Source organism: Acanthopagrus latus, chromosome 15, assembly GCF_904848185.1.
Source record: "Acanthopagrus latus isolate v.2019 chromosome 15, fAcaLat1.1, whole genome shotgun sequence".
Classification (NCBI taxonomy): domain Eukaryota; kingdom Metazoa; phylum Chordata; class Actinopteri; order Spariformes; family Sparidae; genus Acanthopagrus; species Acanthopagrus latus.
In genome coordinates this window covers 11,080,057-11,105,839 of record NC_051053.1, presented here as the reverse complement: position 1 = coordinate 11,105,839, position 25,783 = coordinate 11,080,057, and the positions used below count along the sequence as shown (strand labels likewise).

General features: G+C 43.2%; 1 protein-coding gene across 13 annotated transcripts in view; it reads left to right on the top strand.

Moving 5' to 3' along the window:
- Nucleotides 1-25,783, top strand: part of macrod2 (mono-ADP ribosylhydrolase 2) — a 421,900-nt gene that overhangs the window by 388,435 nt on the left and 7,682 nt on the right. For 4 of the 13 annotated variants that reach the window (XM_037122864.1, XM_037122863.1, XM_037122858.1 and 1 more), the window contains exons 10-15: nt 5,639-5,677; nt 7,393-7,452; nt 12,798-12,836; nt 13,262-13,306; nt 14,710-14,835; nt 15,564-15,638. In XM_037122864.1, coding sequence (XP_036978759.1) covers nt 5,639-5,677; nt 7,393-7,452; nt 12,798-12,836; nt 13,262-13,306; nt 14,710-14,835; nt 15,564-15,638 — 384 coding nt within the window. Of the gene's footprint in view, nt 1-5,638; nt 5,678-7,392; nt 7,453-12,797; nt 12,837-13,261; nt 13,307-14,709; nt 14,890-15,563; nt 15,639-25,783 lie in introns of all 13 variants that reach the window. The other 9 variants (XM_037122862.1, XM_037122860.1, XM_037122854.1 and 6 more) reach the window with 3 other exon arrangements.

Genomic DNA, 25,783 nt, shown 5'->3' with positions numbered 1-25,783 from the left:
AGATTACATTCTGGGGAGAGACCTTAATTATACCGCCTGCCCCCCGTGCACCCAGCACCCGTCTCATCATATTAGCGCTCCGAGATGAGAATCTGGAGCCGTTGTTCTCCAGTTATCACTCTCGCCATTTACAAGTGCTGTCAGTGGATAAACGCTCTGCATCTCTCCATGACTGGGAGCAGAGTGGAAACCAAACAACAGGCTCTGCGCTTGTCATGAAACGTAATCAGAAAAGTTTTTGTGCGAGCAACATTATTAGGAGGAAAACTATTATTTACCACCATGCAATGAGTTGCTAATGAGGGAGCCAGAGGTCAGCCTTGAATTGAATGTGGGGTCGTTCCAGACGGCTACCACGGCACACGTTGGGATGGCAGCCCAAGTGCTCTTCCTCGTCGCGGTGTCTCGCTGCTCTTTGACGTCTGGGGTCAGGGCCACCTTTATCACCGCTCTTTGTGTATGTGTGGGGTCGAGAGGATGCTAATGCCATTATAGACCAAATGGCAAAATAAAGTGACATTCCCACTCGATGTGTGGACCGCGGCAGGCGGGTTTTGCTTTGTTTCCTGACACCATGCTCGCCTACACCTGCTGCGATCTTTCAGCTCACAGGCTTGTTCAAAGCTTCAGTCGTATTCCGTATGAAAACAACAGCTCTTTTTTTTCAGATATTCCACATGGAGGGACTCAAAGATAACATAATTACTGGTGCTGTGATTGTAGACTCGACACTCATGTCAGGGAGTGAATCCAAATGTTCTATCCAACGGGGCTTAGCAGTAGTTCATAAGTGTGCTTTAAAGAAGGAAATGCTGATTGGTATGATTGCACCATGGAGGGAGTGCATAACCCCGTTGTGTGAAAAGACTTGCATTTAGCCGGTACAGAGTGGCAGTAGTGAATCAGAGGCTGTGAATTGGCTCTGCAGGTGTGCTCGAGCACTTTCAGAACATCCCATCATCCTCACTGCTAGAGACAGACAGTCAGGTGGATCTTGCGGCAGTGGCAAATCCATCACACTGGGGCCTGAGACCATTCTGTCTCGACGCTTTCAATACTCTTCTGTCATGCCGTCCCTCTCTTTTCTCTCTCCCTTTCTTCCTCACTAATTCTCACTTACACCCCTCTTACAGCCCAATACCTCATCCCTCCACTCGCTATTATTCTTCCTCGTTATATCAAGGAGGAGCTTCTCCACTGCTTCCTCCATCAGCGAGTGTCATCGGGCTGTTGTGAATAGTGGCCTTGATCGTTTTGTAATTTGTATGTGTTGTGTGCGTGCGGCCGTGTGAAACTCCGGATCTTCCCTGTGACATCAGTTTCAAGGATGTCTAGAGCCGAGAGCGGGCACAATAGATTTTTTTTTTATTGAAGTCTTACTATTCTCATTTTTCATCGTATAGCTGCTCTCCTCATATTCAAGCAATCTGTCAAGTGACAATGACTGGAGCAGGGACGTGTAAACAGGACATTTGCATACAGGAAATTGCTTTATTACAATGTGCATTCCCACAAGCTGTCACTGGGAGGGAGCCAAAATATGGTTACATCTCCGTGGGAGGAGGAAAACTGAAAAATCGCCTCTGCTGACAAGAATACTCACGCACACCTGCAAACAGGCACATCAGCTGCAACACACAAAGGCATACATGTAAATCACTAAGTGCATCTCATCGAGCACTGAATTTGAGACCATAGACTTCACAGTGAAACACTAGAACAAATGACTGCAGATTGTCTTTGCAGTGGTATGTGCCTGGTGTTCAGACAAACCCGTCGGAAGAGTTTCCGTTTGATGAGTAGTGATCGAGGAGTTCCAACAAACAGACAAAGGTCTTCGTCTGGAGCGCCAGCTCAAGGAGCACTTCAGCTGTTTGGAGTTGTGTGTTTTGTAAAGGATATGCAAATAGACAAACAAGCTATTGCACACCGCAGCTACATGTAAAGCTATTGCCTCTGTAGTCCCATTCGCCATCCATTATGCACCTCCCCAACTGAGCTCATAACCACTGATATAATGACCTATTCATTACTTTAAACAGTACACATCTCAAAAGAACTGTGACAGTCCCACGATCTGGTTAACAGCACTGTTTGAATTGTCTGAAGGAACACACTCAGCAAGCAGAAACGATCATGGTTGTACTTTCAGAAAAATACAATCTAAAGGAAGTATAACCATTAATTGATTAATATACAGAGATTAATCGATGTAATTAATTACCCAACATGACTCTATTAAGTATTCAGATTGGTTCATAGATCATGATTGACCACACGCTTGCCGTGGCACGTATTATTTGCGCGCATGGAAGCATTCAGGCAGCTGTGGTTGTAGAGAGTAAAAAGCATGTTGAAATTGATTCTGGGTACACTCCGCCACTAATATGATCCGGGTGGCTGCCCACAAGCTGGGCTCCATCTCTTCTTCTCCTCAATCAGCCACAGTGCTGACAATATTAACACAGCCCAGAGATCTGCAGGGGCCGTAGCATTCTCTCCAAACTGTTTGACTGACTTTCCAATTGACATTTATTTACGTGGCTCTTTATAAACTCAATACTCCAAACCACACAACCCCGCACACCTACCACCCGAATGTTCATAATAGCAGCGTCTCCTCAAACCGCCACCGCTTTGGTAGATGTAGAGCTGAGCTGTGGAATGCACACGCTTCTATCACACATACGTAATGTGTGGACAGAGGAGATGAAGGGCTGCAGAAACCCTGTGAGGGGTGAAAATTAAGTCTGTGTTGGTTTCACAAGGCTATCCCTCGAGGCGTGGGAAATGAGGAGACCGTGGTGTGTCGGTGATGTGATTTCCAGAAAGCACAGTGGCTCAGAGTATTTTTTGTCAGCTTTGATAGATATGAGGATTCAGTTTAGCTCATCATATGTATGAAAAGGTTCACGTAGAAAACATGGAAATGCATATGCTGACTACCTGCTTATCAGTATGTACAGTGCTGGCCAGACGTGAGGACTTTTTGATCATGTAGAGGTTCAGAACTGGCTTGGCTGTCATACAATTCGGTTTAAATCCTTTCATCCAGCTGTGTCTTCAATGTCATCATCCCACACATAGAAGGGTGAACTATTCCAGCATGTGAGAAAGAAATGTACTTTAACTTTAAAGAAAAGTTCTTCAACTTTCTTGTCAAGAGTTTGATGAAAAGATCGATGTGTCTCACAAAGAGTTAGATGAGGTGATCAATACTACTCTCACGTTTGAAGCTGTAGCTGGGAGTTGGTTGGCTTGGTTTCACATGATGTCTCGAAGCGTGGATCTGTCCAAATTTTATTTGCTTTCCTTGATCTATGCATAAACAGTAGTAAAACAACAAGATGTAGTTTCACAAGTTGTTATGTGTTATGTCTTGCACGCACAATGCCAGGCAACTTTTTGAGAAGCCACATCATATAAAATATTATTTGGTGAGCTCTTAAGTTACTGGAAGGCTGCTGTTGTGTTAACCTTTGGACAGAGCCAAGTTAGCCATTTCCGTCACTGCTTACATTCTTAATGCTAAGCTAACCAAAGGCCTCTGAGGCAAGTCTTGCCACTTGGCAGCTATTTTGGATGAACAACACCGTGCCCCTATCTAATTGATTGGAGAGAGCCATAACTTCACTTTGAATGGTTGGAGGTACGTAAGAAACTGCATGTACAGAACAATCTGATCTAAAAAGAAATGACAAAATGCTTAAAATGTTACTGTTAATGTAACTTTGGAGTTTCCAACAACTACTGCTCTTGTGGCTCAATCCGGAATCCCACCAGAGCACTTTAACAAATGTGAGTTAAAAGTCTGGTGTTTGAATAACCTCACCTTTCCTGGTAATCCTACGCATTAGCATAATAACCTCCTCTTTCATGCCTTTTAAATGACTAACGGCAGTCTCACCAAATCAGGTGAAACCGTCTGTCAGCTCTGCACTTGTGTGAAAGCAACAACACGATTGGCTGATATGTTTTTCTGATTCGGCTGTAATAAAACAGCAGGTCAGGTGTCAACTGCCATTTCCATCTCTCCGTTACAGACTTTGTATTCATAATGCTTTCAGTGGTTTGCCCCTCATCTTAGAACATATCTGGTTAAAATAATCAGCTCCTGGTTCTAGTTTTATATTGCTGCACGGAAGTGAGAGCTGCACCGAGCCTCTCATCTAACCCAAAGAAAGCGAATGAGCGTATTTCCCCAAATGTCAAACTATGAAACAGTTGATGTTTCAGAGGACTTTCTTGTCAGTTTCATATCAAAACAGTTTTGTTCATCCAAAGAAAAAGCAAGCCATCTAGTAAGAATCCCTCATCTGTGCGACTGGCTTCCTTGTCCCCCTGGAAGGAAGTAAAAGTGTCATGTATTGTTAACAGAGACTACTGTTCACATACATTTCCTGTGTTGACAGCAGTGTTGAGCAGGGGTAAAAATGCTACGGCATGTGGCAGTAGCTGAGATGAGCCATGTTTCCATTCTTGCACTATTGTTATACTGTAACAGCGGGCCTTCCTTTGTTTCCCCAAGCAGGGTTAGATTAATGCACTGTACCCTTAGATCCAGTGTTATACAAAAGAAAAGTCTGTCGCTGGATCCACAGGGAGCTCTGATGGTTGCACTTCTACAGAACAGATGACAACAGCCTTTCATCAAAAGCCAATGGTTGCTTTCACTTGTTAACTGTAGCGCAATCATTGCTCAGACTCATGCACAGCCAAACCCACACATATCTGTAAAGTCATACATGTGCCCTCAAACGTACTGCTTAATCCATTCATATGGGCTGTGCACACTGAAACACAAGCACATACATACATACAGAGAGAGAGAGAGAGAGCGAGAGAGCGAGAGAGAGAGAGAGAGAGAGAGAGACTCAAAGAAACTTGAGGCATGCTGAGTGCGTATGTGTGTTTTGTATGATGGGAGCTGTGAGCACACATCCACAGCTCCTCTCGCTCCACAGTTCCTCCTGAAGCAGCATCCAGCGCCTCCTTCTCATCTCCCAGCGTGCAACTCAACTCATCCACCCAGAAACAACCCCAGCTCACTTTGTCTGTCTCACACAATAGAAGTTAAGAGAGAGAAAAGGGAAAAAAATCAAATCAAAGAGTTGGTTTTTTTTGTTGTTTTTTTAAAGTGCAGTAGTCCAGCCAAGCCTGCAGTACTTGTAATTTGAGGAAACGGGAGGTTTTGTGTCATTTACGCTGAGCCTACCATTATAGATTTAATTGAAAAAGAATGTCTCATGAATGTGACTCCCCCACTTCCTCAAACACACAAACGCAGTCATTTGGTGTAATAACTCGCTAGATCCAAGGCCGTCTGGTGGGGGAATTGAGGGAGGCTGTAAAGGGGTTGTTGGTGGGATTGCAGCATGGCAGCTGGTTTGGAAGGAGCAGGTTTCAACAGCCTGCTTTTGGGTATATGAATGAGATAGGTGCGTATATGGTATTTCACGCACATGCTGAAATAACACTGCAGCATCTAGTTCCCTTCGTTGACGGAGCACACAGCAGCACTGTATCAAAATACTGTGCTCTAACATTACAATCAAGGAGACGAGCTGTGATGACTCGGTGTATCGTGCATTATGAAATAGCATGGTTTGACATGCTGTCTTTTCCCCCCCTTTGCCAGACAATGACATGGAGGTTACAGACGAGCAGCTGAAGGGAGGTGAGTGACAGAATATTTCATGGTTGCCTTTTCACCTTAACACCTCCATTAAAGCACACACAGGATGAGTGAGTGGCGTAGCTGCAGCTCGTGACAGTGATTCGCCAGGTTTTATGCAGCAGATGAAATTGAATGTTTATTCATTTGGTGACAAGTTGAATCCCGGGTCTGACACATCGCGGTTAAAAATACTTCTTGTCAGGTACATTACATTACAAGAGCTTATATCCACGGCTAATTCCCAACTCCATTCTCTTCATCCGGCTTACGGGCACAATGCCTTCAGACCACCTAAAGCGAGTGACAAAGGAAGAGCAGAGCGACATCCCTCCAAAACGTGCACCAGGCGATAGCACAAACACAACTGTCAGCACATAATGCTTTTATCACAGCACCATCTTGGCACGCGGCCTGAAACTCCCAGATACTGCTTATCAGGATAAACTATTGACATTTGTCTGTGCACTGATGTCCTGAATAAGCAATAGCATGAACAGAGAGTCTCATGGAAGTGTGTATGTTGTTTGAATAGCAGGAACAATAGATTCAATAGTTTAGCAGCACTTACTTTTTTTTTCTCCTGGGTAGACAAAAAAAAAAAAAAAATATATATATAATTTTTATGAAAAAGCTTTGATGAAATGTACAGCCTCAAGCAGTTTTCTCCAAGGAACAGTCGGTCTTGGAAAGCACATGATGGCAAGTTCTCTTTACGACTGTGAGCCGCTTGCCAGGTCTAACTGCGGTGTCCCTCGAAGACGTCATAGTGCACGTGTAACCAACTAAGCAGAGAACAATGTTGGTTTTACTGTCTGTCAAAGGAAGTGTTCAGATTACCGTAGATGTAGAACCCAGGGTGCTATCAAAATGTTTTTCCTCCCAAAGTCACCCCCATGATTTGCCAATTACACGCATCTGTGTTTTCAATGAGATTCCATTTTGGGCGAACATAAAAGGGCGGTTTTATAAGTGCACTGTAAAAATGTGATATTCCAGAGTGAAACAATGTGCACGTAATGGCTGAATCATAAAGACTTGGCCGAGAGGAGCTGCGTTCTAGAGTTCGTCCTGTTGTTAGCGCCTGTTGTTTTTTCTGTTACGTTCCTCACCAGCTATTTTACACTGCATACTGTATAATAACATAGCAGCAGAGCATATCAAGCCAACTGAAATAACCCCTGATAATTCATAGCTCTGTTGTATCATCATGCCAGCTCTGCCCCGGTCCAGTTTGGCCCTGTTTGATGGGTCTCTGCGACGGTGCCAAGGACTGGCCTTTTATTCAGCTCCATCAGCCAGAGTTTGAATCAGTGCGGGCTGGAGCCTATTCAAAGCTTCGAATGACTGCAATTCTCACATGGAATGGTGCTTTTGTCCCAGCCTGTGCTCTGGAGTTGGTCTCAAAGCCTCACATTCTTCCCTGCTCTCCCACAGGAGTCCTTTTTTTTGTCATGCAGGTGTAAAACAGAACAGTGTAAGAGCCATTGAGTTCTGCTGTTGTAGTGTGGTCAGCCAGTCAGACAGAATGGAAAGTTAGAATAATCACTGTCAGGATGCGATGGGCTTGCCAGAAACCATCCTCACCCACACCATCTCTCATCCGACAGTTTAAATTGACAGCATGTCACGCCCTTCGCATCCTGTTGATGTTGGGGGATAACGATGTGTGTCACTCTGATGTCTGTAAATCACCATTCATTTTTGTTCGTTTGTAGATAACACACCTCCGTCTGTGAAATCCACAACCAAGGAAGAAAGTGAAGAGAGCAACAGAGGTATGGCCATTTCTTACTATGTGTGTGCTTTTTCTTCTTTCTTTGTAGGGACAAATTTTTTTGCTTCAAACCTGCCTTATGATTTTTGCCGGTCCTCACAACCTCAAAGGACTGTTTGAAGGTTCAGATGAGGTTTTAAGACAAAGGATAGGATCACCTAGAATGAAATTTCAATCTTACTCTACTCAGCCTCGTGCCAGTGGAAAATCGGGTGAAATTTCGTCGTCCATGAAACATTTTCTGAAGCTTCACCGCTAAAAGGTGTCGAAGCATTCTCCTAAATAACTTTGTTTTAACATTGAGAAATAACCCCCCATAAAGGATAAAAAAGGCTCCTTACAGTTCATCCAGCCTAATTTAAGTCTGTCAAAGCCCCAAAATCCCAAATTGATTTGAAAAGACGCTGTTTACACGCTGTGGTGAGGGTTGCTGGTTTTAGCTTAGCAGCTACAGTAAAGATTTGGGCTTTAAAAGGGGTGTAAATTACCTCTTTACAAATCAATTTGGGATCTTGATGCTTCCCAGTTTTGTGGATTTTGTGGATTGGATTGTTAGGATTAAGCTTTTGGCTGTGATGGGTGAGGTGAGGGTGGGTCTGTCATGTAATCTAGTGTGTCGGTGAGGGTCCTCACACCTATAGAAAGACCTGTGTGTGTGTGTCTGTGTGTTTGCATGCATGTATTTGGTTTATTTGTTATTCAAACTTTTATTAACGATGACTGTATGTTTTTGGACATTCCAAGTAAGAGTACTGGTCGTGGAGACGTGTGCATTGATATTCGTTTCCAAAATCATTTGTTTTGTGTGTGTAGGAAGTAATGGAGTGTGTTCTTGGTCAGTAATCGCTTGCTCTCTTGTGCCAAGTTCCTCTTTGGGGAAATGAATACGAGATGAAGCTTGGTCTTTTTTAAAAGAATGTTTTCTTGGAGGCAAACTTGTTTAAGAAGCCATTATCTGGCTATTCTGCAGTTTCAGCCCCTTTGGATGTGTAATATTGAAACAGTTATAGGCGTCTCCGATACGATGGACCAAAGATAATTAGATTCTTACACTGGAGGGTGTTAGTAGGCAATTAAAATCGTACACCATCCATTTGTCTTCAAGCCTTAAGGTTGCAGGGAATTTTTGAAGATAGCAGACATGGTTGTTTTCTTTTGGGAAACGGTTCCACGCGCTGACTGGGTGAGGCTGGACTAGATAGCGCAGACACTTCAAGGGCGTCAATACGTTCTGTGTTGTTAAACAAAGCACAGCGAGTCATTTCTCTCCGCCTATTCAACATACCTTTCCGTAATCCACAGCAGTAATTCAATATGATTCACAAATTCAATCACCAGCATTAGGAGGGCATAAGTATTTTGTAATAATCTTTATAAATCCTAATTTATCAGGCCCGGCAGCTTAATAGTAACTAATCCATTCACAAAAGGCCTTGGCACAGCTTTCTAGCATGGGAACGCTCAGTCCTTGAGACAACCTCGCTCACAAGAAGGGAATGAAATGATTTTGTACGGCATGCACTGCAAAGGTTAGGTCTGGTTCGACGTAGCACATAGGAAGAATTAATCTTAGGGAACACTCAGATGTCAAAAAAGCACAAAGAGGAGGAAATGTGAGCTGGAAAAAGCGACTGTCAGCTACGTGAGACATCATGAGATGCTTAGAAGTCTCACGACACCTCTGTACAGCTGTGAAAGATCTTCATTCTACAAAAACGCGCTGTATTTCACCACCTTGTCTATAGAGCCAGCGAGGCAGGTCACCTATGTGGTATAGTCAATATGTGGAGCCCTTTTTAGAATAAATGACACTCTGCAGCAGAGTTGTTGGAGTGTGCCTGTCAATATGCCCAAGTGTGATCCATCACATTACACTGCTGTGGGGGATTCACCCTCCCCTGTCCATGGGTCAGGCATGAGGGGCTTTTAGCCACAACACTGATGAAGAGAAAACATTATGGCTTTCTACACTGTTTTTCCATGATTAATACAGTGGTTAGTGGACTGGAGGTAATTATAGGGCTGCTCTGTCTCACACTGAACTGCTACACGTACAGTTGTTTTGTCACCGCACAAGCAAAATACAGTAAAGAGCAGATAATGAATACAAACATCCGGCTGTACACACATCTTCCGCATCTTCTCCTGAACATCAGAGAACCACAAACCACATCTCCCATTATGTTTTATGTTAGCATTTATTACGTTTTATTCTGTCATTTAAATGTTAATTTATTGCTTCTATCACTTTGTTTTCTTGTGTTTTCTAGTAAATGTCCTACTTTAATCAGACGGTTTTTGATTTTTTTTCTTGTTTAAGTGCTGTGTAAATAAAAAATAATAAAAAATGAAGTTCTAATTATAATTATTTACTTGAGGATCAACACAGCAGGCGAGCTGTTCAGATTTGATAAGCAGTATTTCAACTCCTCTTCAAAAGGAGCTAACACACGATCCCTCCCTCGACTACAAATCACCCCCGAAGTGTATTTGCAAAAAAAAAAAAAAAGGGTCACAGATTAACTTTGTGTGTGTATGTATATATGTGTGTGCGTGTGTGAGATGAGCTATGTTGTGATGTAATCCACATGAAACAGGAGCACAGCGTGCAGATGCTGGGAGCTATAGAGAAAGAGATGGGGGAGTGGGGGAGAGGGTGGGTGACACACAGAGACGATCGCTGGCACTGAGGTCCAGGGCGGAGTGCAGCCTCTTTAGAGCACACCTGACTTGGCAAGCTGCCCCACAGTGTCTATTATTTGATATCAGGCCGGTATTAGTGAGATTAGTGGATGTCACAGGGCACAGTAAAATGTGAACATTGAGCCAGAAATCAATGCCTGGCTGGGTCTGTTTGCCTGGCATGCTGGAGCTTTCTGGGAAAGACCGGAGGAAGAATGGGGGGAGACGGTGAGAGATGGCACAGAGCGTGGACAGACATGCAGATTAATAAGACGATGTGTCGACAGACAGCGAGCCTGCCCATGGGGTGCCATCTTTGACACCGTGGTACCCTCACAAACAGGCTTTGCTTGCCCGCACACATTTCACACAAAGAAAGGACATTGACTGATAGCTGTTGGTCATCTCGGAGCTTTTTTTACACATGTCTCATGAATACTTCATGTTCCTCCCTTTTTTTTTTTTTTTAAATCTTTGTCTTTGCTCCAGTTGGCTTTAATGGAAGCAATAACAGACATGGATGTGTGAGTGCGTGTGCAGGTAAACTTATTCACATCTCAAGAGCAAGTAGGACACACAGCAAAGGTTGCATATCAGCATCTGAATTGTTTATGTCCTTGTGATATTGTAATAGTTCATCTGATGTTGACATAAATAAATCATTTAAATGTGCGAGACTAACATCTTATTCAGTAAAAAAAACACCATAGTGTTGTTGCTCATTCAACACGAGTGCAGACGGGTGCCTAAAATGGCCTTTTAGTCACTCTATATCCGAGAGTTGGATCCATGAGAGTATTGACGCTAAAAGTCTCGAGGTGTGGACTGTGGATGGAGCCCTTCTGTGTGAAGTATGTCAGACCCTGATTCACAGTGAGCGTCGGGTAGGAAAGCTGTGACAATGCTGCCACCTGCTGTTTGGAGCACATGAGTGAGCTGAAGGTGCTCGATTGGGTTTCTACTTTGTGAAGGGACTGTTCTAATTGAACTTCACTTGGAGCCATTATAAATCACATCTGCCCTACATAGAATCTTTTGTTGTCTAGTTTGTGTGTGTGTGTATGTGTGTTTATCCACAAACTGTCCCCTTGCATCCTTTATCACAAATTGAATACTGTTCCATTCAATAAGCCGAATACGAATGATCAAATAACAGGGAGGAAATTACATTCAGCCTTTTGTCGTATCTGATGTACTGTTGTTTGGGATCGCTTTAGACAGACACAACGGCCATGCATAATTTTTAAACGCAGAAGAATCGTGAGGATGACCTCACGGCCGGTGAAGGATTCATCTTAACCTGCTTCTTCCAATGAAGTATTCTTTTCAGCCCCCTGTCTGTGGCTCCATCTCAAAATGCCAGTCATGATTAATGGAAAGGATTGCCATCTACTGTGTGTCACCAGCATTCTGTGTGATGGACAGAGGCACTCGAGACAAACATGCAGCATTGGTAGAACTGGCCTTTTCCCCATTTAATAGAGGCTGGCATTTTTATTGTTCTGAGTGCAGGGCAAAATTGCATAGATATGAAAAAATGGTTTCTCTCTACAGCTTGTTAAAAAAGCAATTATAGAAGCTGCACAATAGCTATTGTAGAGCATGTTCTCTTATTGGTGTCATGGCTTTCATTTACTCAATTTGTCCCAAATGTCATTCGTTTGTGTGTGTGTGTGTGTGTGTGTGTGTGTGTGTGTGTGTGTGTGTGTGTGTGTGTGTGTGTGTGTGTGTGTGTGTGTGTGTGTGTGTGTGTGTGTGAAAAGGGGTAAGGAGGGTGGGGGTGACAGATAAGATGCAGGGCTTAAAGTTGCTTTATGTTACTTCTAAAATCCATCTTTTGTGCTTATGAAAATGTGGCTACGGTGTCATGGAGTGGCTGGGTGGTTGTAGTTGGGCAGATGCTATCGTGACTCTAAATCCCAAGTTGAAGTAATGTCTGTATACACTATGATGTGATGTGTCATTCTCTTATAATTTGTATAAAGCCAAAGCCTCCCTCCAGTAATGTGTCCAATAATTCACCTTTGTGAAAAGATGAAACTTGATATTCTTTTGTATCATCTTTCACACACTATGTATTATCAATGCTGGCTACAATTTTAAGTTGTCAGTACTTAAAGTTTATGACTTAGTTTGACTTAAAAACAGATGAAATTCCTTTCAACCTAAGCAGTAATATCAATGAGCTGATGATAGCATGCTAACACACTTAACTATGATGGTTAACATAGTAAATGTTGCAATGTTCCTAAATGACATCAGCACATTAGCATCATCATTGAATGCATGATACCATGCTATAGTTAGCATTTAGCTCAAAGCCCCGCTGTGCAAAATTACAGCCTGACAGAGACATCAGCGTGGCTGCAGGCTATGTCAGGAGAACTTTTACATTTCAAGCAATACATGCAGATGCTTAAACGTTATTAGCAATAGCCCAGAACACATGACGGAACACCGCTTTATCAAGCCTTTATGTAAGAACAGGAGTAATAGGAAGTTTAAAAATGGGATGCCAGCTCTCACATGATGAATCTTTTGCCTCAAGATGAACAGTTTGTGATCATTAGTGTGACTGGTAGCTTTGTTTTACAAAATGAACGGCTGACATTATTCCCATTCATGCATGCATTTGGCTGATGATTCCTTTGCCTCTCTCTCCAGGTAAAGAGGAAACAGGTGATGAAGAAGAGGGTGACAATGGTAATGTAGCTCTACGGACCATTAACACGTGTTCTGAGCCCCGCGGCTCTTCCGGTGCTTCTTGATGTCATTTGTCATCAAAAATTGAATTTTCTATTCGCTCTACTTCAGTCTTTCCATCCTGTGTGCCACCACTCTAATAAAAAAAAAGTTCTCTTATCACAGACGCTTCGAACAAAGAAATCCCTCAATTATGTATGGCTTTAGAAGTGACATTCTTTTTCTCTTCTTTTTTGTCACTTAATTTATGCATGTCTTTGTGGTTCCATTGCTCTCACACTGCAGTACAAAGACAAAGCTACACAAAGAGATGGAATGAAAAGGCTTTTTGAGGTGATATCGAAAGCCAAGTCATTTCAACTCCAGGCTCTAGCACTGAACTCAAATGTTTTTTCCACTCTTTTGAATTGCTCCCCTGTTTCCAGATGCTGTGGAGAATGAAGACGTGGAGATGGCGAGTCAAAACCCAGGTACAGTACGGTTACGAGTCAGGGCTCCGGAATGGACGGGGCGGGTGTGATTTCGTGTTATTGTCAGTGTGCAGGAAAGAGCGCACATTGATCTGACTCTTATCTCCGGTAGAGATGGGAATTGTACTAGCTGAGTGACGGGCGGCTTATTGCTCTGGTTTTCACTTCAGCTCAGTTTGATTAAAGATCTAACCTGATCAGTCTTGTTAGCAGCGGAGGAATAAGAAGTATACAAAGCTCTAAATGCATCAGTACAGGAAGGATGAAGAGACCCTTAGAGTCTGATGTGTTTTTTTTTGTTTTGTTTTTTTTTTTCTTGCTGACAGCGAGAGCCTTAACTGAATTGAGTGTGTGTTTGTGTGTGTGTGTGTGTGTGTGTGTGTGTGTGTGTGTGTGTGTGTGTGTGTGTGTGTGCGCGCGCATGCTACAAAGGGGCAACCATTAACTTTGAGCGAGAACCATTTCTCTTTCTCCGAATATCCTCTGTGCTGCTGGTATATAATTAAGATTCTGCATTTGCATACTGGCAGCGAGAGCAGCGCCTCGCCTCTCTTCTGTTTTTGTTTTATTCAAATCCCAGCCCATTGACAAAGATTTGACAGATAGAGCCTCTCTGAACATGAATTTTGTAGATATTTCTCTGAGAGAGTTATAGCAAATTCAGCCCTGGGATGCTATCCAAGACCTGAGATGTGTAATTACTTTCTCATGAGACACAAACAGAGAGGTAGGAGCTGGGAGGTGCAACGCCATACAGTTTAAAACAACACCTGCAGGCTAATTCAGCCAAAAATGCAGCTTTTGCATCATTCTTGTAAATGTGTGTGTTTGTGTGTTTTGCAGGTGAAAACCAGAGACCACAGATCAATATGTTGTTCAATTATGTGGGCTTAGTTACTTTGTGAGATATAACCTTTGTGCACAGACCTTTATTAGTACATTTATTTACTGTGAGAAACTCTGCTTTTTTTTTTGCTTTCTGTATGTCCTTTTGCACACAGATACTGTACATATTTTTGCAGTACGACTGCTCCTTTCCCTCTGAATGTTTGGAACTTCCCCCTCGCCAACTTTGGAAATCTATGAGCGTCAAGCTTTATGTCCTAAATTACTTCAAACACAGATATTGTAAATCAGCTTTTTTAGAATTTTAGAATTTAAACTAGCTCATACATCCTGAAGTAAGCAGCTTTTTTTAGTTTCTGAGACTGCTCTCTTCCTGTCAACCTCCATGCCTTTCAGACTGGTGAAGGGAAACCTGTTGATGTGAAAATGTTTCGGAGAGATTTCTGTCAGCAATAATGACACAGGGGCTGGTTTTCTGCCATGTGTTATAGGACTTAATGCGAAGGCTTTGCTCTTAGAGCCTGAATTAATCCTTCTTTTTATATTTTAATGTTCAGAATGTCCAGAAGAAATTGCAGGAAACGAGGAGCCGAATGAAGAAAACAATGACGAAGAGAATGCAGACCAGGACGCGGATGAAGAGATGTGTGTGGACGAGGACAGCGACAAAAAGGAAGACAAAGGTGTCGACAACGATAAAGAAAAAGAGAAGGAGAAGGATAAAGAGGAAGACAAAGGTAGGTATATGAGAATGCATATACGTTGTTTTACATCCTTTTGCATCCAATACTTTGAGGCGCAGGAGTTGTCAGTCTCAGATATTTTGAATGAAAGGTTGAGGTGATTGCAATTTCCTGATAGTGATTGTTATGTCATTGTGGGCAGCAGTATGTCCACACGGCTCTGAAGCAGCACGATATGAATAAGTCGGTTCAATGCACGAAATCCAGATGGATGACAGCATCGCAAAATGGAAACATCGATGTTTACATTTTTGGTTTACCAGCAGTCTGAAATTACATGGTTGGGAGATTGGAACCCCAAAAATGCACAATAAGGCTGTTCCACCCTCAAGTGTTTGTTTTTTTTTCTCACTTCTTCCTGTTGGTGTTGGAGTCTATGCAAATGTCTCCCAGCACAGAATAGCAGAACCAAGTGAGGAGGGATCAGGGCTCGCTTTGTCTGCAGTATTACAGATTGGACATAGAATATTCCATCGAAGGCCACAGCGCGTCCACACACTGAGAGACACCGTCAAACACATACACACATTAATAAAGCTGATCTGATTGAAGACATGACAGCACTAGCTGCAGAGCAGACACATTGGCGTGATCACCTGTCTGCAAGACAGTGGCGTCCTGTGAATGTGTAGCGTAACAAACATCACAGCTTTGCCTTCTTTCTCCAGCAGACGAAGAGCAGCCTGCTGCCCCGAAGAGAGAAGACGACAACGACACGGCGAAGTCCACTGAGGAGATGGAGGGTATGATCTGATTTGCTTGGATTTGATATGATTTGATCTGATCTGATTGAGAGTGTGACTCACTGACTTTCAATCAATGTGATTTTCTTGCCAGTCTGGTGTATTTGTATGGCTGTGTATTGAATTAGTATGGTCAGCGATGTTTTTGTTGTCTGCTGTTTGTCAAAGCAGTTTTCCTACAGAATCAATCTCAGCCTAAAATCTAATGTATCGCCAGTGCAACATCGCTTTGCACAGGAAATACTAGGCATTGCAGGGAACCTCACGTGGCATAACACATCTCAGGAAACCTCGATGGAGGAGCTGAAAACAGCAAATGCCAGCAGATGCAAAAAATTAATATGGACTATTACAGCTGCATGGCATAGGTATTGTTCTTTGAAATATGTAAGATAATAATTCTGCCCAACAGATACAATCTCTACTCCTGTTTGAGTAAAGTTTATTGAACACTTAAGTGCCCAGTTGTTCTGGGAAATAACTATAAAAGTTTTTGTTTCCATAGGAACTAATGGCTTTAAGCTTTAAGCCCAGTGCCACAGACAATGTAGGGAAGTCAGAAAGTATTGAGAGAAGGGTTGATATTATTTACAGGAAATAAATCTATGTTTTAAGGTTATCGACATTAGATTAGACTTTATGGGTCTTTCCTTTATCCTCCTCTCTGTCAGTTTTAGCCATTTGTTCAGCCCATCCGGTACGTTCCATGATGAGGCCGGCCATTTTGCTTCAATCAGACCTCTACTCTCTCTGCATGTCCCTTATTTATGTTTCTTCATTGACTGCGCATGATAATCTGTCTTTCTTTATCCCCATTATTCTCTGACTAACCAACCCTGGATAACATTGTCACTGATTAAGGGAACTCTCTGGAGAAGCTGAGGTATAGATTTGTGAACCCCAGCTGTCCCTCTCCTACCACTGCACTAACACAAAGGTCTGAGTCACTCCCTCACCTCCATTTCACTTTCTCTTTGACTGACATTCAATTAATTTAGGGTGAGAGTGAACATTCCAGATAGATCTATCTGAGATAGCCTCCTCCATCCTCTCCACTGCAGGCTTTCCATCACTGGAAAGCTTCACTCCAGCCTGTTGATTGTGTCTCGCCTGAGCCCCGCCAGTGTCTGTCACTGTCTAGGGTTACCATGGGCTGTGTGCTGTGCCGTGGCACCGTCAAGCAGTAAACAGTGGTGTCATTCCTGATTGCAGGCAGATTGCATTTTGTACAGAGAAGCGGGGCTTTGGACGGAGCGCGGACCGAAACTGTCTCGGATATTGAATCTCATGCAGGCCAACACAACCCCCCGGCTTATCCATGTGTAACCAGCTATTCACAGGACAAGACTGAACGATTCCCAAGCCAATACCCTTTATTAAAAATAATAACTGTAATCAGGCTACCTGCTCGTGGCAATAGAGGTTAAATCAGCCTCATTGAAAGGAGTAATAAAATGGCTCATAATGATGCGAGGAATGAGTAATGAATCAAACAATTTAAAGACAGCTGAATATGAGGTAGCCACACACACGCATGCATACACCTACTCATGAGTCACAGTGTGTGTGTCTGTGCTGTTCTCACCTCCAGCTGTATTTTAAATGCTTTAGACACTGTCTTATATTCACAATCGAATAATACTTTGAGGGCACAGACACCTCAGAGGTGGTGCTATATTATCTGTTGTATTCTTTCTCCTCACACAGTCTAATGTTTGGACAGAAACCGTAGTAGAGCTATCTCTGATTATATGAAAGATAGAAAGTTATTTAGCTTTGGAGTAAAATCTGTACTTTTCTGAGAGAAATTAATATGTTTGAGAAAAGTCTTGAAAGGTACCAATATTGACGCAGTCTTATTCACCTGTCTACTTCACTGAAACATTTTCCCCGTCTGTGTGGAGGTGAGAGTAACCCAAGACATTACCATTTTGGAATTTGAGCCATCATTGCCAATATGCGAGCAGTTGCCCAAAAGGATATATCTCTCAAACACAAAAGCAAAGCAAAGCACTTTAGAGAGAAGAAATGTGCTGCCTCTTGCAGTCTTCTTGCTTTGATCCTACAGTAAATGCCGTTAGAGTAGTGCTTTTTAATTTGGTGTTAGGTTAATTGCTCCGCTGTGTACGTTTTTATGCCCTCTGAGCAGCATCTACAGTACTGTAGCCGACATCTAACCAGCTATACTGCACCTGTGGCTTTGGATGCATTTGATTTCATAATAACCAGCGTTTTAATATGTAGGCCCAATTTGCACCTGGTATTATCCTCTGAAGCTCCTTTTTTATACCTGGACATTATCTGGATAAAGAAAAACACATGTTAATACAACGTGTAAATGGTGTAAACATGGTAGCACACAGACACAACCTGACCACAACTATGATACATATGTTTGTTTTTAGCTCAAATGAAGTGTAGGTTCTAGTTTAAATTTAGAGTGAGAGCAACTGAAAGGCTGAAAGAGACGATGCATCTGATCAGTGATTTTACATCCAGTCGGTGCCATGAGTGCCAGAAGAGTCACTATTAAACAGAAATGTGCGAAACATGGAAACAGAATGAGTGTTTGCGACGGTGCGCAGCTGATCTGTTGTTAACAGGGCGTATCATTTTTGTAGTCACGGAGTAGCCTACAGGCCAGGACAGCAACACAGAGTGACAAACAGACACAATATCTTTTATGCAGGGGCAGAAATGACATTGCATTTACCAGTTTCCCAAGAGGAGAAACATAATTAGCGGCTGTGACAGCATCTGCTGGTAATGTGTCCAGTTTGTGAGTGTGTGTTTTGAGTATTTCATGTATTATGTGTCTGTTTTCGGCAAGATTTTTGACGGTGCTTTCAACATCACAACAGTGTAAAATACAGCCACAAAACTTCACAGGTGTGTAGTTGAGATCGAAATGAAGGCCAACTTTGATGGGTGTTGTACATGCAAGGGGGCCAAAATAAGGCTGGTTGCACCTTCACACTCTACACCCCTGGTCCACCCCTGGTTATGATTCAGTCAATAAATTTGACAGGTTTGTAGCTTAGATCAAAACAAAAGCATGAGGCCTGAGTGTTCATATTACTGGTGAAGTAATGTTTACTCATGGCTTTAAGATGGCGCCTAATTAATGATTTATTGTCGACAGCGTTTCATGCAAATTAATGCAGTTTCCCCCTAACATATCAACCAACAAAATGCTGTGATTTTCCACAACCTGAAGTTACTTAAATCCATGTTTTGCTCTGGTGGATGAGATCTCATCTCAGTGAGGATAACGCATTGAAAATACTAGATGTAAACACAAAGACAGGACCATTTATCATCTGGATAACATAACTAGATGCAGATCCCGCTTTAACACCAGGTGTAAATGGGGTGTTAGTGATCCCACATTGCACTACAGTGTCCTCAAGCACCAATCTTTCGCATCTGCACATTTTTATCCACTTGCTCCCAGTTGTCAGCAAGGTCTGCTGACACCCTGCTGTTCTCACATAGCTCAATATTGCACATACAGAAGTGTGTATCACAGCTAAGCATCGCAGTCCCAGCTCAACAGTCACACTAAATAATACAAAGCTAAAGAAAACAGCTATGTGTTTTATTCATTTTCACTCTCGCCATCACGGTAACTTGTTAATGTAACAGTTTAGTCAGTCTGTGCACATACCGTTATATTTGACAAGGGTGTAGGATGCTGCACAGGTCATTTGCCGGTGTCTTAGCTGTTCACCAAACTGTGCCATCTGTTGTTTACATTTCAGGGCTATTCATGTAAACATGCTGTTATGGTTAAGGGTTTAGCCCTGTTTTTCTTGGCTTTACAAAATGACTTCAGTTTAATGCAATATTCTAAGCAAGCGAGAGCCATAACATCCAAACAACATCACAAATATGATAGTCTGTGGATTTCTTTAGCTCTCTAGAATATCTTTGCAGAGCAGAGATATGTAAGGAGGTAGGCAGAGGAGAGATTCTGTATTTTAAATCAGGCTGCACGCTCCACTATATAAATCATGTGTATTAGAGATCTCCCTGCACAGGCAATGAGATTCTCAGCCTGATATTTGGGATGTTATAAAAGGCCCCCACTCCCCCAAATTGAGTCAGAATCCAAGTGTCCTTTATTTATGAATATTCATAAGACACATTAAAATGGAAATGGAGGCTGTATTGTTATTGTGTTTGAAATATCTATCCAGTAAGCCTTGTTCTTGTGACTTGTGAGAGTGGGCACCCGCTTCAGTAAGCTCACGGAACACCCATGAATTAAAACGAGACTACACTTTGCCTAAAGCTAGGAATAAATAATTCTGAGTTGTGAGCAGAAATTGTTTTTCCTTCATGCAGCGTGATTCTCCTACAGGAGTCGATAGCTATTGTCTTAGCTCCAAAGGTTAGATTTAATGGCTGCACCGACTCAATGCCACTGAGCAAACAGCGTCTCATCCTTCTTCCCAATCAAACTTTGAGTGAGTTTCGCCCGTAAAACATTTGCAAGCCAAACCTGGAGAAGGTTTGTTGTGCGGAAGACTGCTCTGTGATAGTATTTCCTATTACACTGCCAGCCAGTTTAGTAAGAGCCTATTATTGACAACCTTTTAAATGAACACTCTCCCTATTATTCTGCTCTTCAGTGTAAATCACACACAGCCTCACAATCGAAGGAACCTGAGTCTTCAATATATCAATGTTCTTTTTTCTTCCCGCCTTTGATAAAGTTGGCGCCTGTTAGAGGCCGTCTGTGGGATGAAAGCAGCTCCATGTCTATAGCCACACAGAATACTTCAGTGGGGTGGGCTCCACCTGAGTGCGGCCGGGTGCAGACAAGGCGGGCGAGTCTGGGACGAGCTGTAATGGCATAGGAAAGCCAGGCAGGTGGGATCCTGCAGGGGAGATGGAGGGGAAAAGGATGGGGAGACAGACAGACGCAGCGGGCCATCACAACAATCTCAGTCTCAACATAGCAGAGAGACAAGGCACCATTACATCAGCCCAGAGGCTGTTGGAGCTGACATTCCCACTGCTCATCTTGCTTTTGATTGTTTCTTTGTTGCGTTTTCTCTCCTTAGACCTGTTGTGTTGTTAAAAAAAACATCACAGGAACTCCAGTTAACTCCAGCTCAACCTCATTAGCTACAACTTTTCAAATGTTTATGGTTACTTTATTGTCTCAATTTCACAACGTTGTACCTCCAAATGTTTTTTTTTTTTTAAGATGGGTAGGACTGCTTGATTGAGCACTGTGACTTTGCTCACTGTTGGTGAGTCTCTGAGCAGGAAGCCCAGCTGTATCCGCATGGTGCCCAAAACAAACACGCACGTCATGTACCCACCTCTCTTCTGTGTAAGTCCCACAAACAATAACAAAAACAAATCAAAATGGAGGCACAACAAATCCCCCTCAAAAACCGTCACGAGAATTGATTTTATTCTCTTGTTTGCAAGTGTTATTTGGCGGACGTTATTGATTTCTATGTATTTTACTCCCCCAGTGGTACGGCTTGAGTGTAACAAAACAACAAACCGACACAAATGGCTCCTCTGAAATCCTGCAGACTTGCCATTGATGTTACATAGGTACACACAAAATGAATTCGAACTGCAGTGACCCTGTGTGGTTGCTTTTTTTTATTTTAATGCGTCAAGTACAAAGTGTACAAAGAGTGGAATTTCTGAGTAATCCATTGCAAATCAAGAGAGACTTTTTTTCCTTCCCCTTTTTAACAGCTTGAATAATTTATCGCTGAATTCATTGGTATATTCCTCTCAGAATTTGTTGTTGCCGAAGTGCGCTTTGCATTTATGTTCCTTTGTCTTACAACTGCAAAAAAGGATTGGAAAGCTTTGCTTAATTGGTTGTTTTGTGCCCTTTTCTCTTGGTCTTTTGTGAACAATGGTGGTGTAAATCTAATTCTGGAGAGCAATGCGGCCTTTCCTGTGGCTAAGAGTTGTCAGCACACAATTAACTTTTGGCATAACATTGTATACTGCAACACTGAGTGGCTCCTCAGGGAGCAAGCTGCCACAGGCTGAAGACATTAGGCTATGCTTGTGTTTTATAGCTTTTCACACTGACTGCAAACGTCCAGGAACAGCAGCTACACCAATCACAGCCCTGCTGAGGCATTGTGTGCGAGCGCCGTGAGGCAGCTACCCACCATCTTCTCTTTATCCGTATTAACGCAGCTTTTATCGTTGGATTCCACAGGGCTTTGCTTCTCATTCTTAAGCTCCACATGATGGCTTGTTTTGACTTGCTTTGTTAATTTTAGGTCACAAGCCAGTTTTCCTTCTGTTTTCAATATGAAAAAGTTTTGCTTTTCAAAATAATGACATTGTTTCAGAGCCTGGTGATCAGTTGGAGTAGAGCCGGTTCTGTCATCATTCCTCAGCACAGCAGCATCCTCCATCATTTTGTGGTACCTTCTTATCGATGAGAAGCACACCGTGTGATTATTTAGCTGGAGACGGAGCACGGACCAACAATGTGCACAATGTCCATTATGTTGGTCACCTCTGGCCCAGAAGCCAGCTTCAAAGAGAGGGGCCCTCATCTAACAGGCTGCGAGGGACACACTTTTTCTGTCCTCCTTTGAAGCTCCTCTTTTGATCAGCTCTCTGATCCCGTCTCCACCTCTCTGTTTGCTTCACAAAAATGGCAAATGAATCAAGCACAGTGGAAATTTGTCAGCCAGCAGAGGTGCAACAAATCTGTGTTTGAAAAGTCTGGAACATATTTTAGTCTCCGTCACACACGTGCACATCCTTTAAAACACACACAGAGACATTGTTTGAGCGATGAGTGATCTCTGTATGGGTTGCCTGTCTCCTAGAGGCGGTTAGGAAGATTTGATGGTAGAGTTACTTTAGTTCGAAACACAAGAAAACCCAAGCAGAGGTACTGAAAATGGTGGTCTTTGAGACGCAAACGTGACAGTTGGGATATAAAATCTTTAACTCTTGGGATTGTAGATGCACATTTAACCAGCAAGAATTTTTCAGATATTGAGCTCTTTCTCTCCAAGTTCACTCAGAGTGCAAACAGGGTATGATGCTCTGAGATCCAATACAATCAGTGGTTCAGACAAACAAAATATTTGGCAATTATGATTATCAATTCGAGCAAAATTGGCCTAATGTTGGATGGTTCCACCTCGTTAAATTCAAGAATTTGCTGCCTTTGCCCACAGAATACTTTGAGCTTTGGAAAACTGTGAAATGCAGTTTTTGAATTTGCATTCTATTCTCCGACATGACACAGAGCAAGTGGTTAATCTGAAATATAATGGGAAAATGAATCATCCCCCCGAAACAAGTTATTTTCAGCCCTAATGATACGATACGATTGAGCATGTTACGTGCGAGAACATGTTGCTATATTTGCTGCAACATCTTCATTTGCTTTGAATATATCTCTATCAGTCGCTCATTACGCCGCTGCCACATGCTCAGTGCCTCCACTGAGGTATACCAATCAAGCTGCTCTCTTGCTGACCTTTCAGTGATCGACAGCTGCTCTGCAAGGGCTCCTGGTTTTCACTGCCGTCTAGACGAGCACTTTGATTATATTGACCAGTCCAAATCCATGATCTCCTGCGGAAGACCTTGAGCTGCCCAGAAGAGGCATCACTTCATAACTGCAAATCAGTCAGCTGGCCTGAGCTGCACAAACACCCAGGCCTCTCCCTATAAACACGCTGCTTCTACACCTCCCTCGGCTGCTGCGTGTCCCATTTTAATGTAGCCACATCACCTCGTGTCAGATTTACCAGCCCCCCTGCAAGACACCCTGCCTGTGCCTTGATATAGTAAACCACAATAGGTATTGAAGACAGAGGTGAGCAGCTTCCTGCAGCAGGCCTGCTAGCAGCGCAGGGAGAGTCTAAAGATTATGTAAAGTAATTCAGCGAGTGATGAGAGAGGAGCAGGCCAGCGCTGACAGCAGGTTTAGCAGGTATGTAGGTCACACAGGGGGAGGCCTCTTTTGCATTTCTCCCCTTCCGTGTCTATTTTTGTGTTGTCTCCCTCGCTCACGTCTTCACTTAATCAGTTATTCACTTACGCCTTTCATCTCAGGATATCTCAGCGTTTCTTCTTTTACCTCCTTTTTTGTCTTCTGACAGACCAGTGTGACTGTGACACACAGCCGTGGACGAAGTGGGGAACAGGAAAAAAGAGTAGAAAGAGAGATCAAGAGTGAAAGAAGCTGCCAGTGGAGACAACATTTTTTTACTGGCTTTCCTGTTTCTTTCAGCCCTTGCTGAGTCCTATCAAAGGTTTGCCAGTGGTCATTCTGCCTTCAGTTTTTGCAACATATGTTGTCAACCGTGCCTCCTCTTTTTTCCTGCCATCTCTCGCTGCCTTCTAATCATCTTCACATCTCTGAGTCGTAGCTTAACCCCAAAGCAGATGGCGATCTGTTCTGTTTCTCAGTCATTCAGAGCACTCCGTGTTTTCTCGTCTTGTCAAGCATGGTCCGGGCCCGTGTAATGAGCTCAGGCCTTTTTTAGTCTGTTTAGAGAACCCTGACCCGTCTCGAAGCCGCCCCGCCGCAGCCACCACCGCGAGGTTATCCCGAACCCGCAGGGGAGCACAATGCTACTTAGTGTCCACAACCCTGCAGCCTTTTCTTAGGGAGAATAAAGGCGGAATATTAATGAAGACCCTTGGCTTTTTCGGGAGGATGGCAGTAGAGAGGGGCGGTCACAGTGTTTATTGAGCAGGCTTGTTTTCGTCTCCCTAGCCTGCAGGTCACAGCTCAGTGCTCTTTAATTGGCTCAGATTGTCAGACAGTGTTCCATCTCATAGCAAAGAAAACTCTGGCTATCAAATGCTGACCCCCCCCAGCCCCCCAGCCCACCCTCTCTTCTGAACAAAACCTTTTTTCCTGTTTTTGAGAATGGCAGGTCGTGCAACTAAGGCATTTCCACAAGCCTGCACTACAAACTTAACATTAACATAAGAAAATGGGCTGCTTTCCACATTTGCCAGCTCATTAGTTCTTTTGGTTTGGTACTTGCTGAGGTCCACCCACTCTTGTTTTGCTCGAGCAGGGAGATGTCTTTAATTATCTTTGTAGTAGACATTTCAGGCCCGAAGCTATTAGTCCATGCAAAGTTCAATGAGGGGCTCTTTGATACTTGTTTAATATACACGGCCCACTGCAGACCGGGCCCAAGTCCCCCATAGACCACCCAGTTTACATGCTCAAATTAATTCTGCTCTCATCTCCTGGAAGGAAAGGAGCCTCTCAATAGATACTAGTATTGACCTTGACATTTTCCTATCTTATCCGCTCAAGATGAAATGCCATTGAGCAGGCCTGCCTCATGAAAGTCACACAAACCTCTGCGAGATCGACTGAAGCATAATGGAAATACTTAATAAAATAAGTGATAGCGATTCAGTACATAAAGGTTTTTCCAATTGTGGCCATACTTTAGTATGGAGTGAACACTGAGCACGTGTTTTAATGGCTTTTCAGTAGCTACCAGACTGAGACTGCGATGGGTGGTGTCCATTGTGCCAGTGGAAAGCAGCTGGACACCTGTGTGAGCCGGCTGAGATCAAAGCTCCAGGAGCTGTTCAGACACAGCAGAGCAGCCCCGCCACGCCACGGTCTGGGGATCAAAATGAGCAGAGGAAATTCTCCTGGGGGTACCGACACTGTAGGGCACAGACACTTCCACACCTCCACACCTCCATTGATTTTTTTTATTCTTCCTCTACTCAAGAAAAGACGAGTTGAATAAAAGACAGTGAGATGTCCTGTGGCTGAGGGACGAGCGGAACCCCCTGTTCTGCCCAAGGCTCCTGTCTGGAACATTAAGCAGAGACGGTTCCCATGCTGCCGTGCGGGTGACCCGCAGGGACCGCCGCCCCTGTGGGCTGGCTGAGATGGAATGACAAGAACATTAAAAGTGGTGCGGAGGCAGAGCTGCCGCTGATCGTGACACATGCTTGTTGAGGATGATGCAAAATAATGTGAAAACACATTGCACAGAAAGCTCAAGCTAATCGGAAATCTTTTCACTTATTGATAAGATTCTTTTAAAATATTAATTTGCTGTCGCGTTCAAACACATTTTCTATAATGGTTGAATATTGCGGTGCGGCGCACTAATGCTGACCAACAGAACGCTAAC